Below are 19,892 nucleotides of genomic sequence, written 5' to 3'. Positions count from 1 at the left end.
TATTAAATATCCAGATGTAATGTCATAACTACAGTTGCCTAGAATAGGAAAAATACACAACATGGGCCCAGAAAAAGCAAAACACATCAAAAATATTAATTTTGTTTGTGATCTTTTTTACTTACATAGTGCATATGATGTGCAAGAACTACAGTATATGTGAAACATACAACATTTAAGAACAAATCCGCAAACATTCTCTATATAACTGAAGGTGAAAGACTAGATTATCAAAGCCTTCGTTTCTCGACTTCCTCCTGATGACTGAATGAGGTCAAGGTCAGAGAACTAATCGTTTCCTTGTGTTTACAGATGATGCAAATTTGCTCCAAGTATGCTCTTTTTACTGTTGTTGCACAAAACAGGATGGATGGTTACAGTGGTTACAGAGAAAATGCATGTGCAAGGAAAGCAGACATTATCAGACATCTTGATAAGGCAGCCGGCATGCTGGTGCTACAGTACAAGCCAATGAAGCGTGCATGACCATGACAACATGAAGCCATAAAAAACAACAAAAAAAGTATAAATCAAACCAATATGAACCCTTGTTGAATGTCTATGGAGTCTGGAGTGTCCAAATAATAATTATTGACTTTCTCAATTTTTATCTATTAATAAATTGATATATTTTAAAAAGCAAAATATAACTTTATTAATTAAATTTGCATTTAAATTATGTAATAATAAATGAAATTAGAAAACTGTGAACTGTAATTCTATTTCCTTTCTTTAAAGGATCAATTAATAACTGATGGACTGATCTAAATATCATTATTAGGGCTGGGACGTTACACCTGTTCAATACTATCACGATACCTGGGTGCCGATTCAATATGTATTGCAATTTTTAAGTATAGCGATTCGATATTACGATTTATTTCGATTTTAAACTTTTTTTTAACATTAGACCATGGGGGAAAAGTTGAATCATACACTTCTAGGGACTTTTATTTTGAAAAATATCTAAATTAATACAGTAAGAATGTTTGATTTTCAGCAGGTATGTAGTCAGAGATGTCCTGAAGTCAAATATATCAGCTACTGTCAGGAATTATTTATTACATTTATTATCCAGCAACCCCAAAATCAAAGAATAAAGACATTTCCCTCAAAAATTAGTGGTATTTTCTATTTAATTTATAAGGGATGTGTAATGTTTTATACTTCTGGTGAATATAATCCAATCAATCTTATTTCCATATATATATAATAGTATGTACAGTTCCCTTTGTTATCACATTATTTTGAAAACCGGACGTAGTCACATGTGTATACTTCCTCTAACTTCTCCAACCGTTCTCTTCATCCATCCATGGTCAGCTCCATCGGGGTCGTTTGAATGCATTTAACATAAATGTCAGTATATGGGTGTTCTACAGTTGTAGCTTCGGCCGATTTGACCACGGAGATGAGAGTGACGGCCGGCTTGATCGCACGTTTATCGCAATACGATAACATTTCCTGAGTTCCGATGTTCCGTGACAGAGTTAGCATGCAGCTCTAGCCGTGATGTCTATCTCTGCTTTACCTGCAACGTGTGAAACCCAAAGTGTTTCCATCCTTTACTTGATTTGTAGTGTTTACCACTTTGGATTTAACATGTGAGGATGCAGGTCGTATTCCATGTGGACACGCCATTTTCTACTTTCTAGTTTCGGCTCGCTGCTGCCGGCTGCGGTTGTTTTGGTTTTTGACGGATACGGAACAGACATGACGTCACATTACACTTACTACAACAATAAAAGCAGTAACTTCCTTTTACCTCCGCATAGACTCCAATGAGGCAAATATATCGATTTTGGCATTAAAAAATCTATTTCAAAATCGTACACAAGAAAATCGCGATACATAAGTGAATCGGGTTTTTTTTTTCCAACACCCCTAATAATTATGTTGGCATACTCCAGTCTCCATACCCGTCATCCCTGTCTGGCTCTCCAACCAAATCTCTGTGTCCAGTCTCTTTAAACTGTCTTTTAAGAGCAAAAAACACAATAACAAATGCTTTAAAAACTCAGAACCCTGACTATATACATAGTACAAAGTGCACAACTGAAACATTTCAAGATGAACAGAATATACAGGATAATATGCTGAGCATATACGCTTCTAATTAAAGTGTATTTTCTGGAAATGTCAACAATGATGTCCATCTTTTAAATACGTGTCCTACAGCACTAAAAGCTGTGATTGTGGCAGTAACTCAGCAGGCGATGATCACTGTGTTACGTTGAGTTCGTTCTCTGAGTTGCTGGAGTCTTCTTGAACAGCGCTACACACCATCCACTGCTTGACGTAGTTAGAATTTGAGCTTTTGTGCTCGTGAAATAAATCAGATTCCTTCTGCTCTGCTATGTTTGAGTCTGAGGCTCCGGGGCTGCTGCACTCTCCAAAGCCACTGTCAATGGTGTCCAAGTCCACGTGAGGGTAGCCGTCTTCTGACTGCTCGTTTGAGGCGAACGAGACGAGTGACACCCTCTCTGGTTCATTAAGCTGGGCACGTGGCTGAAAGTTTATATTTTCCACTGATAAATCATTGGATATTTGGTGTACATGCTGTGGTATTATCCCACTTTGCCCATGAGGTTCCTCTAAATCATAGCCAGCGTGTTCTCTGTTGTCTTCCTCAAATGAACCAAAGCTTTCTCCATCTTGGTAACTTCTGAGGGTGTTTACAGAGCTCTGTGACACGACTTCCTCCTCAAACTCTTCTTCTCCGGACAGGGTCACGGTGTGGATGGAGACGTGTCCGGTGGAGTGACCGGTGCCCTGTGAACTGCCACCGTCCCGGAAGGACAGCAGCGAGTTGCTGTGTGGCTGCAGCATGTGGAGGAAATGACCACCTTGTTTCATCCCGTTGTGCTCGTTGTAGCTTTGTTTCTCGTTGTTCCACTGCAGGACGTCGTGCTGCTTCTCGCTCATCATCTGAGCATGGGAGTTGATCTTTAGGTAATCGCACTCTCTGAATACAGGCTTCACCCACTCCTGCAACAAAGCAAAGGGAAAACATTAATCTGGAGTATTGGCCTGAATAAATGGTAACACCGGCCAATAGATGTTTAAAGGAATAGCTGCTTATTTGCATTCTTGCAGAGAGTTTGATGAGACAATTGAAACCACTGTCATATGAGTACGGTAAATATGATGCTGGGACCAGCATTAGTTTGGAAAAGACAGGAAGCAGGAACTGTTAGCCTGTCTCTTGGGCTGAACAAGCATTAGTTCTAGCACACAACTCCTAGTAAAACCACAACTTGTCATTTTTACACTTCTGTTTAAAGGATAACTTCAGTATATTTTTCAACCTGCACCCTATTTCCCCATGTTTTTGTGTCTAAGTGAGTAATGGGGACAATACTTTATTTTAAATTGGTCCAGTATTGAGGGATAATACTGTAACCGGCAGCCGCGAATCGAGCTGCGAGGGCAAGTGAGCAGCTTCAATGTAACATTATGTCCACTAAAAGAGCTTGTTTTTGACACTTTTGTTATTATAAGTGTCTGACAACATTATGGAAACGACCCTACAGAGAAATAAAACGTTTTTCTTAACTTTCGCTCGATCCGGTCTGTTTTATTATTGTGTCCAAGTCCCGCTCAAGGAGAAGTGAAATCTGAATATCCGTACACTTTGGCGGGCGGCCATCGAATTCAAAGAGCTCATCCACATTGTATAAATCATCTAAATATTCAGCCATGACATTATAAATCTTTTTGTATTCCACTATTCCACCGTTGTCTTCCGGCAACGCGTCGCCTCGGCAGATTTCAGAACGAGACTTCTCCTGGTAAAAACAAGCACTTCTAGTGGACGTAATTGACGGTGCCAGCTTGCCCCAATAGGATTACATTGCAGCCCGTGAGCAGTTGCCGTCAACAGTGTTCTCCCTCAGTACTGGACCAGTTTCAGAAATTGTTTTTCCTATTAGTCAGTTAGACACAAAAACATGGGAAAATAGATTCCAGGTTGAAAAATACCAAAGTTACCCTTTAAGTGTGGATTAAACAAGCCAGATGTAGAATGTGAATAGTGAGCTTTACAGCCTTGGCTAGCTGTTTCCCCCTGCTTCCAGTCTTTAAGCTGAGCTAAGCTAAGCTTTAATGGCATGCAGACAGATATGAGTGTGTAAAAAAAGCACCTTTTCAAAAACTGAAGTGCATGAGGCCATTATGAAACACGTTAAAGGAGAGAACCTACTCATTATCTAATCTCTTTATCAGTATGTTTTTAACCACTGCCACTGCACGTTTGAAGAGTGAGACTCTCGGGCAAGTTCCTAAACATATTTATTACTTGGGGATTTCAGCAGACTACATCTGAACATTAAGCTACTATTGTAAAGGTCCATATATACATCTAATAATTAGCCCAGTACAGACATAACATGACACTGAAGTATGGGAAAATATATCTTTGGGTGCCTGAAGTGAAGACATCCGTTCTAATCAATGTCTAAGTGTCTGAACTTTTGTATGTTTTTAAAATAGCAATACACTTTTCTAACTTTGTATTGAACATATTGCTTTTTTAGTCATTAAACACGAGGATTTTCTGAGTCTCACAGTCGAATAAAAATTGAGCATTACATGGACAAACTGCAAAGACTCACTCCTTAATGAAAATATAATTGTTTTTATATTTTGTGCTGAATTAACAAGTAATACTGCATGCATATATATTTACTTTGATGCACATTTAATGCCACTCTCCCAACAAATCTGCATGGCCTTACATCAACACACACATGCTACTGAAATCTAAACCTTCTGCAGCCACATACAGCTTCCATTCAGCAAGGTGATGGCCAGATAAGCATCAATCAGTTTCCTCACGCAAAGGGCACCACATCCTGAGGTATAGAGCTCAACAGCATCTCTGAACCGTCTCTGATCCGCTGACAACGCGTAAGCATTCTGCACCGCACGAGTAAGATAGTGCAGTCAAACTAGAACAATGTTTTCTCAGCGAGCCGGTTCAGTGTGTTGCAGTGATCCTGAAGATGTGGTAGAGAGTGCAAAATACAGCAGAGGAAATATGTCTTTGAAGAGTTACAAGGATTATACTTGAGGAACTTCACAACTGTCACAGAGCACTACACACTGTTAACATGTTGTTTCACTCTCACACTGTCACCTATTTCTGCACCAGATTCAGAATGATGTAATATAATTGGTTGCATAGACGTCATTTGTAAACAAACAAATTTAAGTAAATTGAAATCCAGTTTAATGAATTTGAGAGTGCTATTAATATTCACATACTTTCACTATCTTTCATAAAAAATACTCTTAAAGCTGCAGTAGGCAGTATATTTTTGGCATCATTGGGCAAAGATGCCATAATAACCTTTCAGCATATTGTATTTCAAGTGTTCTGAGAGAAAACTAGACTTTTACACCTCCTCATGGCTCTGTTTCCAGGCTTTAAAAAAATCTATCTGACGGGAGACTTCGGCCAATCACAGGTCATTTCAGAGAGCGAGAGAGCGTTCCTATTGGCTGTGCTCTGGCCATGTGGGCAGTGCTTGGTATTTCCTCAAGAGATCTCAACATGGCTGCCGGGTCACAAACTTTCTCATTTTACAGCTAAACAGTACACTACAAGATGTTTCTGAAAACATTTAAGGAAAGAAATAGGCATTACAGTAACAGAATATTGATTCATATTTGATCAGCGCTGCCTAGTTTGACCGGAGTTCGCGAGTGATTGACAGCTGCTCAGAGACGGCAAGGCTCCAGCTCGGCTCTGATTGGTTGTTTTCCTCCGGTCTGTGAAATCTTGCAGATGCCGTTAGGAGCACCGGAGGACACAGACGCACATGATTTTTTTTTCCAGATTACCTGTCTCATGCACTACTGTCAGGATATAGTATTTTATAAAAATAACTTTTTAATCATATTTGCTCCATTTCTACCCACTGCAGCTTTAATGAAGGCCTGGTGGAGTATTTGAAGGTATTTGGTTCTAAACACTGGGGACTAAATACCATATCTGTCAACATCTTATACATCTTTTATTGCTCCTAAATCATCTTGACAAAAGAAATACATGGTTATCAATGACCCCACAAATGTCCTCTTTGTCTTCTATAAACTAATGTCATCAGTTATGTGTTTTTATATCGCTTCTGCATTTAAAACAAATAGAAACTAGTTTAATTTTCTTACAGAAGCTGTAAGACTTGTGAACAGCCAAGGTTAAAAAGAGACCAGTTTACTCTGTATATATTGAATAAAATAAACTTGCACTTTCTGACATAATGTACCTTTGTACCACAGATATTTTCTCATTATATCATATTTTGAATGCACTGCCTTAGCCCAGTTGAGCACATTCAGCATAGTACTTCCTCACTCTACTGTAAGTATGATCTCTTTGTTATTTGCAGCCGTAGCGCCCTCTGCTGACCAACGTTTGTAACTGCATACAGATCTCAAGCTAATGGTTTGGCTGAGCTTCAGGTGATACTATGGGGGCATTATTGTAGCAATACTATTTGCAAACGTATGTGGAGAATTGTCAAACTGCATCTCAATCCGTGTGTGTGAAATCAGATTTGTAAATGTGTAAAAGAATCTCAAAATGCGTACTGAGATTTGTGAATGTGCACAGGAATCTGCAAAAGTGTATTCAGAATCAGTGTGAATAATCAGACCTGTAAAAAAGAAAATCTCCAAATATGTATTCAGATTTGCAAAACTATTCAGATTTGGAAATGTGCTATCAAATTTGTAAATGTGTACATAGATATTATTATTGGCTGAAAAGCCTAAGTATTTTGCTCTAAGAGCTGGAAATACAGACAAGCACGGTCCGAAATGAACGCAGACCAAGCACCAAATGAGGGGAGATTTTCCATTTGGTGAGTAAATTTATACCCGGTGAAATGTCAGGAAGGCAAAATACTTTCAGCCAATAATATATGTACGCATTTACATATTTGTCTACACATTTACAGATTTGTTAAAACCTTTACAAATCTCAATACTCTTGCAAATCTGAATACATATTTGAAGATTTTTCACTCATTCACAAATCTCAGTTTGCATTTAGAGACTCTTTTACACATTTACAAATCTGATTATGCACACACGGATTGAGATACAGTTCTCCACAGACATTTTGCAAATAGTTTTGCTACAATAATGTCCCCATATGGTTCACTCAGACGTAACAATATCACAATATTTTTTGACAGCAAACAGGTAAGGATTTTGTAAGGGCAACTTTTGTCTTTTTTAACAGATACAGTATTCAAACAGCCATGTATTGTTCTTTTCACTCAGCTAAAACTCTGATAAGACCAGGGAAAGATTACCTCAAAAAGCTACATCAAATTATTAAAATAAATATGATACAAGACAACATCTACAGCACACTCCTGATGATGCTGATATTATTGTGATACACTATATAAGACAGCAACACTCAAATCTACGGCTGAAGTGTCGGTGAAAAGTCGTTTTAGTTTGTTTGAAACCCAGAAAACCTGATCTAGTTTCCTGGGTTTCGACTGCTTAACAGCTGTTCTTTATTAACTGCATCTGTATATCATTCTTGTATTTATCTTTCTTTAACTTAACCGTTTCACTTTTACCTTTCTTGGTTTTACTGTGCTGTATCACCAAGTCATATTCCTGTGTACATTGTACATTTGGTGATTAAAGCAATTCTGATTCTGATTTATCTACTTGTGCCAAGCAGATGTTAAGTCATTTTAAACATGTTTGTTGATTTTTAGTGTTATTGTATACCATATTCATTTCTAGGTACTTTTAGACAAGACATTTGGACATGTTTCAGGTTTTCCTTTGTGATGTAAGAGCAGTGGGAAACTCCGGGGTCTGAAAAGTGAAGCCAACACGGAAGTGCCTTAAACCTGCATTCTTTCTAACAGCCAGCAGGGGGCGACTCCTCTGGTTGCAAAAAGAAGTCTGATTGTATAGAAGTCTATGAGAAAATGAGCCTACTTCTCACTTGATTTATTACCTCAGTAAACATTGTAAACATGAGTTTATGGTCTCAATCACTAGTTTCAAGTCTTCTTCAATACAGCATGATGTTCATTTAGTGAATTTATTATTTTATCTTATTCAGTGTTCGGTTGCACTTAGCTCCACCCTCTTGTGTCACTTGTGGTTGCAAATAACCAAGAAGGCGACGGCCATAATGTCACACTTGAGGCTTCAAAACGGCAGTCCACAAACCAGTGGGTGACGTCACGGTGACTACGTCCACTTCTTATATACAGTCTATGTTTAAAGTGAAACGTAACCATTTTGAGGCCCTTTTGGTAACATAGTCCTACAGATATTTAGCCTGCTCTCCATCAGCCTTAACATTAAATCAACAAACATGAAGAAGAATGGGTATATTTCATAAAGAACAACAATCAGTCTGTCCATGGGTGTCAAAAGAGAGAAATTTACATTAGGGGAAAATCTAAAAGGTGATGGAAAAGATAATCATAAAAACATCGGTAAGTCGATAAAGAGTGTAAACCACATAATTATCACCCTGTGCCCCTATCAAGTGAAAAACAGGCTTTTTTTAGCCTGACAATGACACATCAAAGATGTGTACCAGGGGTATTTTCCACTGGGGTGGAACAGGTCGGGCTGTCATACACGTATCTACCCACAGCATGTCAGACAGATGAAAAACGAAAAGCCTCTTGAAGCCCCTGCACACTGAGTCATTCACATGGTGAAGGCCCTTAAATGTGAAGTGAAGGGAAAGTCCCACCAAAGCCGGGTCCACAGGATGTGCTAAAAGTCTCCTCTTGGGCAACACCTGCTGGGTGATTTGGAAATTACACACAAAGCTTGTTCTGCCTTCTCTTACCTTGAAGTTCCCTCCATGGTTGAGGTCGAGGGGCTTGAAAAACTCTTCCGCCCTTGGGATGTATAAAATCCGCTGGAATTTTTTCATCCACCACCTGAAACAAATATGAAATGATTTTTAGAAAAAATAATGGAAATATAAAAAGAACATGACATCTATAATTCAACTGCGCTGTGTCACTTTTGATGAGGCGATTTCCTTTTTCGGTACCTGAGCTTTGCAGAAGCAAAGTCGAGACCAACAGCTTTCTAACTCATAACCAGTGATGCTGATAGCACTAAATGTCTTTCATGGACATTATTACACAGTACAAAGTCAACTATATTCAGGTCAAAACTGTCCACATGCACTATGCCCCCCCGTTGTGGCATTTACATATGTGCTAATTTGGAGTGTTAGTTTTCACCTGTTTTGCTCCTTCGGCAAGAAACGGATAGTTTTGAGTGTCTTATCAATAAAGCAGAAATATATACTATAGTTGCCAGTTTATTAGATACAAATAGCTTAAAGTTAAAGCAGTCTAAAACAATGTTGATGTGAAATTTAAGGAAGCCAGTCAGTGTCCATTTCTAACAAGAAAACTCAAGGATACGGGGTCAATCAAAGCGAACGTCAGCCTGATGGAGAGCATCTTGGTGTTAAAACATCTGGTATGGTGGCCTGACTGTGGCAAACAAGGTGGCTAGAGTTATTAGAACAACGGGGGCATTTTAGGTTGTCAGCAAAAATCATTAGGTACTCTATATTGTATAATATTGCTGTACACAGAAAAGTTCTGTCTATTTATAATGATACTGAACATCCTCTCTGCTTTGAATTCGAGATGATTCCTACCGGAAAACACTGCAGAGCAACTCTGGTAAACAAAAAGTACACATAAAGAATCCTTTTTTTTCATCATGTGCAATCAATATAACAAACAAACAGCACTAACATATAGGTTATGTTGTTGTCAGTGTGTTGCTGAAGATTTGTGATGTGTGTCACACTAATTATTTCTATTGTGCTGTTTATTGTTTTGTCTTAATTGTTGAGGCAAAGACATATTTCCTGGGCTAGTGGGGACAATCCATTTTATTCTATTGCATTCAACAGTTCTGCAATAAATCATGTAGTTTATAATGTTTTTGTTGAAGCTGGTTGATTCAACTTTATGGTCCTTTTGGAGGCTGCGGTTTGAGGTGCTGTTTAATTGAGAGGTGTTTCTAATATTTTGTCTACCATCATTGATATAAAAGCAGAGGACAAAATATTGGAAAACACCCGCAAGAATAACACAATCCATAATGCTGAATCAACATCTATCTAAAACAGTTTAAATAAAAACTGAGCATTATAACCTCATGAACGTAGGATCGCTTTTAACTCGATGTACCTCACAAACTGGTGAGTGAATATCACAGATGTCTGCAGAAGCATATGCAGACATCATACCACTACTGAGATCCATTGCAAAGAGCTTATGTAAGCAGTGCATTGAACCAAAACCCAAGATGATATCATAATGACTCACAGGAGATATATCTTATATCATCCTCTAAAATGGATAGAAACAAAGAGGTAATAGTGCAAGTGCAAAGTTCATTTACTTTTTCAAGCTTGTGTTTTTTTTCCTCGTCACTGTGTGCCATTAATAAGAGAGGTGTTCTCAGTTCTGCGACACTGATGCTCTGCATGACTTCCTATGTCTGCTTGCCATTTCAGTGCAATGTGTCGCTGCACGTACATCGCAGCAGTGGTTTCTCTATATGTGGGAGGTGATGCCAGGAAGGTGTAGATCGAAGCAGTGAGAAGCTTTGCTGATCATTTACAGGAAGACAAAGTGCTGCTGACCTTAAGATTTAATTTTCTTTCTTTCACTTTGATAACTTCTCTTTCTGCGCAACGAACGCAGATTCACGTAGGTGCAAATTGAAAAGGAAATATAAACTTCAATATGATTTGCACATTTTATTTCTATAACGATGGTTCAGTCCAAAATATATTTCCATTTCAGAAAGCTTCTCCGAAAGCTAGTACTAAATCACTGAACATCGAGGACCAACCTGTTTGAAAACAGATATACGGGGCTTTTGAGACGGTGTGATAAATGTCGTGAAGTGACAAACCCCACTGTCTGTTGGGAATTATGGAACAAAGTGGACCACTGAGGATTGTTAATCAAGAGTTATTAAAGTTCTGCTGGTAACTTAGCACCAACAGCGCCAAGGTTCAAGGCGCAAATCCAACTGGAGCTTTAAAAAGAGGAAAGGAATGGGGTCAAATTCTCATACTTGAAAATAACTGTTTTCTGTACTCACGGTTTCTTTAAATAACCCAGCAACAGGAGAGCAAGAAGAATGGCGGACAGGGGGATGTACCACCACGTACGAAGTCCATTCATTCCTTTAAAGGAGACATAACGTATAAATAACTGACATGATAAATACACACTTCCTGTTTGTAAAATGTTTGTTTGAAGGATCAATGCAGAGACACTTGTATAATGGTTTGAAGCATGTAAACACAACAAAACAACAGCAGTGCTCTTCTACAATGCTCTTCTACCTTCAGTCTCTCCAAACTCCGCAGTGGAACTCCACTCGCTCCATGGACCAACATAGAGATTCCCGGGACACATTTTGGCCTGAACATCCACAGTATACATGACATGTGGTTGCAGCTCCTTCCGGTCTAACCGAGTGTACTTTCCGCTCACTTCAAGGGAATGAACTGGATCCTGTAAGAAAGGAATAAATACATTTGGATGGGGGTCGTCAGCAGAGACGAATCAACGATGATATACTGCTACAGCCTCTTGTTTTTGCTCACACATTACCTTTGATAGATCTTTGCTTTCTCTTATGCGCACCATGTATTGGAGACAGTCTACATGGTTGTCGTGGTCCCAAGTGATGTTGTAAGATCTGTCAGTCTTTGTCACTTGAACATTGGCAGGAGAAGGCGGTTTCACTATGAAAAGCCCAAGGGGAGCAGGGGATTATTATGAAATTGAAAATGTGTGTATGCTAAGAATACTCTAAACCACAAGTGGCGGTTGAACATTATTTTAGCTTTTGTCTAAATCCGGAGGGTAAAGCAGGTGGGTGGGTGTTTTTGCTGCTAAACGACAATTTGGGGAAGTTGGGGAAGTTGCTGGAATGATTCTCAGAATTTTTTTAACTTTCAAACAAAAAAGTACAGTAATGTGATGGGTATATTTAACAAGAGGGAAAGTGTTTTACATGTGTCTAAACTATGTAAAATAATGCTGGAAGAATTAAAAGAAATTAACATTTAACTTATTTTCTTACACACATTTTAATGCCACTTAAAGGTCATACGGTTTGTAATTGCTGTGTGTGACCTTTTTATAATTTCTGTGTTATCCTCCCATCTGTTTAGCAGAAATGACAAATACTGAAATGTCAAATCACGCCGTTATCAGTTTAACTTACCCACTTCACTCAGTGCCCAGCTGGGTGACTCAATGGTTCTCATTAATACTTGATCACCCTGTTGACTGGCTGTCGCGTTACACATGGTTTCAACTTCAGTAACGTCATCGAACTTTTTCGGAAACATCACACACCAGGACTGATAGGGTTTGACTTCACAGGTGCCATTTGTGTTGTAGTCGTCATTCCTACGAGAGATAAGCAGTGTGTTATTATAATCAGTGATGCCCTGTGACATCAGACAATGTCTCAGCACCAAAGGTTGTGGTTTCCGTGTGGTTGTTTTAGAGCAGGAGTGATGCAGGACTGGTGCACATCATGAATGTTTCTTTAAAGCAAAGGTACACCAGAGAGACAAAAGCAAATACCTGCATTGTTTACTACCTACTTGTTTCATAGAAAGAACATTAAATATCTCACAGCTACGGCTAAGTCCCTCTTTATGTTTGCTGCTGCTAAAAGCTCCTTACTAGAACCTGAAAAACTAAATTAACCAGCCGCAACAAATATTTTTTTCGAATTATCGATAAATCTGCAGATTATTCGCTCAATTAATTGAATTATCCTTTTGTCTAAAATAAAAATAAAAACTCAGATAACAGTGAAAAATTACAATTTTCCAAAGCCCTGGGTGCTCAAATTGATTATTTCAATTAACAGTCCAGTTTATTATCATATATGACAAAGAAAAAATATCAAATCCTCATTTAATAAATTCAATATATTAATTAAATAATTAAAACAATTAATTGATTATCAAAATAGCTTTTAGTTTAGTCTTTGCGGTAGTTTAGAAACGGTGTCGCCATTACATAGTTTGTCCACCAGGGAGCAATTGCTAGTTTATTTTTCAACTGTATAATGTCCCGCTTGCTTGGTACATGGTCATTGAACAACCAAATTTCCTTACACCAATGATCATAAAACATTAGATACATTTCCCATCATGGCATCAGTGGAGGATGTTAATACTGAAATCCTTCTGAAGGCCAATGCTCTGAAGAAGGTGCAATAAAGACCCACCATGGGGGTCAACAATCTATTTCCATCCACATCAAAGCAACCTTTCTGAAGAAACTTTCATTTCAAGTTTTCAAAAGTTGCCCACAAGGCAATAACAACTGACCACATAGGATCTCTCAAAAAGAGCACAATACTCAATATGACCCAACTTGGGTATCCTGTAATACAGAGGATAAAATCAACATCTGGCTGCCACACTGCCATTTGAATAAAAGCTAGTGGGGCTACCATGAAGCCACATACTGTAGTTGCACCAACATGAAGCATATTCACTAACAGCGACACCACAGAGAGCTCGTACCCGCACACGACTTCGATGAGGACGGGGTGTTTCGGCACAGAGCCGGAGCAGGAACAGTTCAGTAAACGTATGTAGTCCGTCGAGCAGCTGACATCGCAAAAAGACGTGACTGCAGCAGAAAGAGAAGTGCGTTCAGTTATTATTGCTTGTACTATATTTAACATCAAACCCTTTAGATGATGTGTTTTACCAAGGCAATCTCACTGAAGTTAAGTCACTCATTTTCAATGGAAACTTAGCCAAGGCCACAGCATCAAGACAAACACACAACAATGTACAAGAATAAAATACTGAGTTCTTAAATGGGAGTATATTAATGTGGGGAATTACATTTAGAAATTCACATTAATACAAGAAAAAGACAGTGATTAAATAAGCCACCTTACCAACATGAACAAACAAAGCGAGGTCCCACAGCAACAATAGGAACACAGGTTTAAGAGCCATGGGGACGACCCGCTGATATCAGCCGATGGTTAGACAGGAGGAAACACACCAGCTGAAACTAAATATAGACATACTCGTTAGAATATTTGAATAGTATTTGTTCTGTAGTAAAAAAAAAAAAAGAAAAAAAGAAATTCAACTCTAAACTCTAAAAACTCTAAAAAACAAAAACCCTCAGCCTTCCTGTGGGATTTGCTGCTAAATATCAAATACAAAGAAATGTATCTACAATAAACATCACCATTAGAATCAAATTCAACAATTAAACACATTCATAAAAGAACATCGGTGTTCACTAGTCAGAATTAAAAGGTAATTAAATGAACAACAAATTCTCTTAAAACATCTTAAAAAGAACATTTTTCAAAAACACTTTCTGTTCTCGTTTTAAAGAAATTTAAAGAATCAATCTTCTTACCTTCTTAAAAATTTAAATTCTGCCACTTCAGAGTCACATCAGCACTGACGTCTGTGTGAGAGCGTTCAGTGGAACAATGTTTCGGTTTGTCACTGCAAAGGCATCCTCATCATCATCAGTGGTGTGACTAAGGATGTGGTTTCCTGTGGTACCTGTGCTGCTATGAATATGCAAATGGTTAACCAGGGGACCATAAAAAGTCAACAGGAAACTGAAATGATCTTTAACAAAATAATTTAGTCATCATGTTTGTGTCACCTAAATAACAGAAGACAAATAATAAGATTTATTTAAAACTCAAGTGATATAAGAGAGACAGAAACATAGTTATTTTCTTCTTCTCTAAGTAGTTTACGTTCTTCTGAAACTGTCACAAAATGTATTAGTTATAACGAAGCGCCTCCTTGCTCATATCATTTTTAACATTCACTCAAAACACGAGTATCACATGTTTCAGAACTGAGATGATTCTAAACACCGACACCAGAGATACCTTTCAAAAGACCCTTATCATACACCGCCTACATGCCTACAATAACAGCTTATCAGGGGTTTTCTGTAGTTTCCACTAGAGAGTGTGTGTCTGCTAAATGAGTCATAATTCTGCTGTGGAGCCCCTCAGAGCTAATCTTAATAATTAAATCAGCTCTGAAATGTTATTAACTCAGAGCACATTGATCTAAATGTACACGTTCTGTGTACAGCAGGAGATCAAAAAGAAAATCATGATTCATGTGTAGAACATGTCATCTAAACTATATTACTGTGCAATAGCAGTTTGTGTTTTGTACAATGGGTGGGCCTTTGTGGTATTCAAATCACCAAGTAGGTGTGCAGACGTGTCTTGTACCAATATTAGTCAAAGCCAAATGTCATTCTGTCACACAAAAACTACACATAGCTTAGCACCTGCTGTGAACCAGGTTAGTGGTACGAGACAAAAGCACGAGCTGAACAATAAATGCTTTGCTCTTGAGCAAGGCACTGGCCTTAAAACTAGGGTTGATCTCCAGGTGCTGCAACAATTAGTCAATAAATTGAATAACTGATCGACAGAAAAGTAATCGGCAGCTATTTTACTGAATTGATCAATTGTTGAAGTCTTTTTTCAGGAAAAAAATGCCAGACATTTGACAATTCTGGCATTTCAAATGGAGAATCGGCTGCTTTTCCACATCAACATTACGGTAAATTAATTGTCACTTAATTTTGAACAGCTGCTCGGACAAAAAAAAAAGAAGAAAACTAGGGCTGTCAATTGACTCAAATATGTAATTGTGATTAATCTCATGATTGTCCATAGTTAATCGCAATTAATCGCAAATTGCAGTTTTTCTCATTCGCTTTTGGCTCAGTTCTTAAATGAGAATTATTTTTTATCAAAACAGTAAGTTCAAATCCCTGAACAATTAGTTTATTATTGAATTTTCTCATTCATTCAAGCAAACTGCACGTCTTTTTGCACATGTGCAAAAGATTCAGTACAATACCCACTTGCACACGTCTTTGATTCACTAATAAATGTATGGTATTCATACAAATGTGCATATTCTTTTTACAGTAGGCCTATTGATTTTCAGTTACTGTAACTTTTACCTCAGTTGAAATCAGAATCTAAAAAGCTCTGTGCGGTCTGGACAAAACTGACATTCTGGTATAGGTCAGTAAGCAGTCAGTGTCGACAAAAAGCAGAACAAAACATGATACAGATTTGCATATTAGAAACATTTCCAGGGTTGACTGGCGTGGTGAGAAAACATCTAAACATTTTGACCAGTACGGCTCACACGATGACTAAACAACTTTTCATTTTGGTCAGTTTACTGACGCAATAACTGGTTTTGAAGCACGCATGAAGTGTTTTGGGGGAGTTACCACCTTTTGCAGATACGCAATAGAGTTGTGATATCACAGCAAGCAGTTGTGACAATTGCACTTACAGTTTAAAGAAAGTTAACACTGTTTCAGAAAATGAGCCAATGCGATTTAGAAAAACTGTAATCGTTCAAAATGTACCTTAAAGTGAGATTTGACAAGTATTAAATACTCTTATCATCATGGGAGTGGGCAAATATGCTGCTTTATGCAAATGTATGTATATATTTATTATTGGAAATCAATTAACAACACAGAACAATGACAGATATTGTCCAGAAACCCTCACAGGTACTGCATTTAGCATAAAAAAATAGGCTCTAATCATAACATGGCAAACTGCAGCCCAACAGCTGTCAGTGTGTCAGTGTGCTGACTTGACTATGACTTGCCCCAAACTGCATGTGATTATCATAAAGTGGGCATGTCTGTAAAGGGGAGACTCGTGGGTACCCATAGAACCCATTTACATTCACATATCTGGAGGTCAGAGGTCAAGGGATCCCTTTGAAAATGGCCATGCCAGTTTGTCTTTGCCAACATTTTGCGTAAGTTTGGAGCGTTAGCTAGTATGACATGTTGGGTTCATTAGGTTTTCTAGTTTCATTTGATGTCAGTATCTTCAATCTGAGCTTTATAACTTTTTTTTTCTCACAAGCATTTCTCATTGTTTTCTGATGTCTTATAGCCCTGCTGCACTGTGGCTGCTGGTTAGGATGGGTTAAATAGGGAGAATGCATTTCCCATTGAGGATTAATATATTATAACTTAACGTCATGCTGTAGTATTGTATTACCTTATATGGTGCTGACAGGGTTGTGTCTGTCTGCTGCTCTGTCATTATACTGCAGCGTGGGTGCAGGTTAGAGCCTAAAGTCAAGTCCAGTGGTATCAAACCCAATTGTTGTGTCCTCAGAAGGTCAATGCCCAAGATGTGCCTTTACAGCCAAAGGCCTAAATGTTGCACAAACACTTCACTACCACTAGAGGTCATTGTACATGAGGTATATTTGCAGTTTAAAGTCCTTCTCTATTGTTTTGATGCACATCTGCCGACTATAGAATAGACTGCACTTACTTATCTTGTAATGTTTTCTGATTCTTTCAACACAGTTATTTTTTTACTTTTAACACACCTACCACATGGAATAGTAAGCAATGCATGGTTTTGCACAACATTTAACACAAGTGCAGGCTGCTCAAAATATTCTCATACCTTGTTCCCAGAGAGGAGAAATCGGTTTCAGTTGTCTCATTCTCTGTGGCCATAATCAGTATGTAGTCACATGTAAAAGGACACAACAGATTGGTTACCTTAAGATTATAAAAAAAAAAAAAATAGAAGCAGAAAGAGCAGAAAATGCAGCTGTAATGTGGATGAAAGTCTATAATGTAAATGACAAGATGGCAAAATAAGGAGAACTAAACCAGCTGCTTAAAATATTTCATTTTATGTATTTCTACTAAATGGCTGCAGATGTGAACTTGTGATTTGATTTGGTGTTGAAAAAGAAGGTTGTTTGTCTCAGAGGAGGTTTTTATTACAGCATTTGTCTCATAAGACACCAGCACTGTATGTCATTTTGGTGACTGAATGAAGACGTTTGAGACCACAACACCTTTTGGAGCATGCTTTTATGGTTTTGCAAACTGGAACACAGTTTTGGTGTTTGTGTCACCTGCTCTCAAAACTGGATCTTGTGTTTCTAACTGGTTTAAGATCATAATGTGTAGTATATCTCTATCAGAGGGGACATCTCTATTGCTCATTTCATTTTCCCCATTTCAAACCAAATGCAATATTGTGCAATGATACATCTGCCCATTTTAATGCCAGCGACAATGTATATTATATAGATATCTTTATTATTTTACGTTTAAAAAGGTCAGAGATCCTCATTTTATTGCCAACTGTTAATGACTGAAATTTTAGAACCCTTCAACATTAGATCTTTTGCCTGCTGCACCTCTTTGGTGGACTTTGGTAAAAGCTCATCACGTACAGGCCTGGGTGTAATGTGTGCAGTATAATTAAATCATGCAACACAATGTCAATGTTTTCAAAAAGTCACCTCCTTGTCCTTTAGTGTCACTTGTGTGCAAAGTGTTCAAATGCAGAATGAAATCGATATTAAAGCACAACGGTAATACTCAATAACAGACATATTAGGGCATTTTGAGTTACAGCTCCCAGAAAATAAATGTATTGTGTGTGTGTGTGTAATAATCTACCTCGTGATCGCAATCCTCTTCTCACACATGGCAGGTTACTCCTCTTTTACCACAGGGCGGTGACATTACCGGCATGTGAGTCCATAGTGTTCACCCGGGGATATGGGGATCTCTTGCTGCTGAAGAGCGACATGAATTGACGACATTGCAGAAAAAGAAAACGTCTTTGCTCTGTGCAAGAGAGACTGATGGAGGCGTTGCTGTTTCAAGGCACAGAGAGAAAGACGTTTCTGAACAAAGAGAGAACCGTGTTGTTCATGCGAGGGGGAAGTAGGCCAACGGCCTTACTGTAAAAACTGGATGTGAAGCAGTGAATGATTCCACCTCTGATAAGGATGTGATATATTACTCACTCTATTCAACGGGTTCAAGGAGGTTACAAACCAGCAATGAGAACTTGCTTTTAAAAAATCTGCTGACAGATCAGTGCTATGTTCTGCTTATCGTATTGATGGTTGCAAGATAAATAATCATTATTAACTGGATGAAGACTAACTAACCCTCCCACAAGTGCTCAATGGTTACAAAAAGTCAAACAGGTGTACATGATGGAATACATGACTGCCCAGGTACAACTGAAGTTGCCTATTATCAAAAGGAGATGGATGTTAGTTATAGAATACCTTAGTAAGGAATCCTGTACTTAATTGTCTTTGATGTATAGTTTTTGTAGGTATATATATGAGGGTGGATGTGTGTGCACTCCATCCATATGTGGCGTTACTTTGTTTTTGTGTACATGTATGTCAGGTGAGGCCCAGTCTCCAGGCGGTTTTGTTTTGTGATGATTACTTGCCTGTTAATTTGTATTAATGGCAATAAAGTAGAAAAAAATCAAAAAAACAATCTGCTGAATACATAAAAATAAAAATGAAAAATTGTATTAAATTAATATAATTTTAAAAAAATTATTAATTTAATTTAATTAATTAATTGTGAAATAAAATACAGCTTTTCAGAGGTGCATTCAGTGACCGGGGAATCTTCTGGGATTTTTGGGGAGGGTAAAAAAAAACAATCCCCCATGATAATATCAGTATTACTACTAACCTTCAAAATAAATATAGCTGAGGCTAATGACACGCAGACCTAATTTCAGTAACGGGAATATACAGTACAGCAGAAGCACAACTTATCCAAGCATGTAGTCACTGGGGAACTCCGTTATCAAGTCTTGCTCGTTTCATTTTCACATCGTGATCTTTCATAATCTGAATCAGTTATGACTTCATTTATACAGTCCTCTGTTGTAAACACATGAAAACAGTCTGACACTGTAAAAACCTGAACACCAGCTAAAGTATTTTTCTC

The 19,892-nt window shown here is 38.0% G+C and overlaps 1 protein-coding gene across 1 annotated transcript; it reads right to left on the bottom strand.

The window, feature by feature from the left end:
* Positions 1 to 99: 99 nt before the first annotated feature.
* On the bottom strand, positions 100 to 18,933 carry il21r.1 (interleukin 21 receptor, tandem duplicate 1). The gene is made up of 11 exons (XM_074652728.1): positions 18,582 to 18,933; positions 17,566 to 17,608; positions 14,475 to 14,631; positions 13,996 to 14,114; positions 13,610 to 13,718; positions 12,286 to 12,473; positions 11,667 to 11,800; positions 11,396 to 11,567; positions 11,149 to 11,233; positions 8,849 to 8,942; positions 100 to 2,988 (listed from the first exon to the last, which is right to left on the bottom strand). The coding sequence occupies exons 4-11, from the start codon at positions 14,054 to 14,056 to the stop codon at positions 2,221 to 2,223; spliced, it is 1,611 nt and encodes a 536-aa protein (XP_074508829.1). The 5' UTR covers positions 14,057 to 14,114; positions 14,475 to 14,631; positions 17,566 to 17,608; positions 18,582 to 18,933; the 3' UTR covers positions 100 to 2,220.
* Between the last annotated feature and the right edge of the window lie 959 nt (positions 18,934 to 19,892).

Source organism: Sebastes fasciatus, chromosome 12 (assembly GCF_043250625.1).
Source record: "Sebastes fasciatus isolate fSebFas1 chromosome 12, fSebFas1.pri, whole genome shotgun sequence".
NCBI lineage: Eukaryota > Metazoa > Chordata > Actinopteri > Perciformes > Sebastidae > Sebastes > Sebastes fasciatus.
Note: the sequence above shows the minus strand (reverse complement) of the source record. Positions and strands in the feature narration are given on the sequence as shown.

Excerpts from the sequence above, each read along its gene's own strand:
- il21r.1 (XM_074652728.1), bottom strand. The coding sequence starts at position 14,056 with ATGGCTCTTAAACCTGTGTTCCTATTGTTGCTGTGGGACCTCGCTTTG. Across the intron at positions 13,719-13,995 it reads CGCTTTGTTTGTTCATGTTG|TCACGTCTTTTTGCGATGTC; the intron begins GTAAGGTGGCTT and ends TTTCTGCTGCAG. Across the intron at positions 11,801-12,285 it reads CTGGGCACTGAGTGAAGTGG|TGAAACCGCCTTCTCCTGCC; the intron begins GTAAGTTAAACT and ends GGCTTTTCATAG.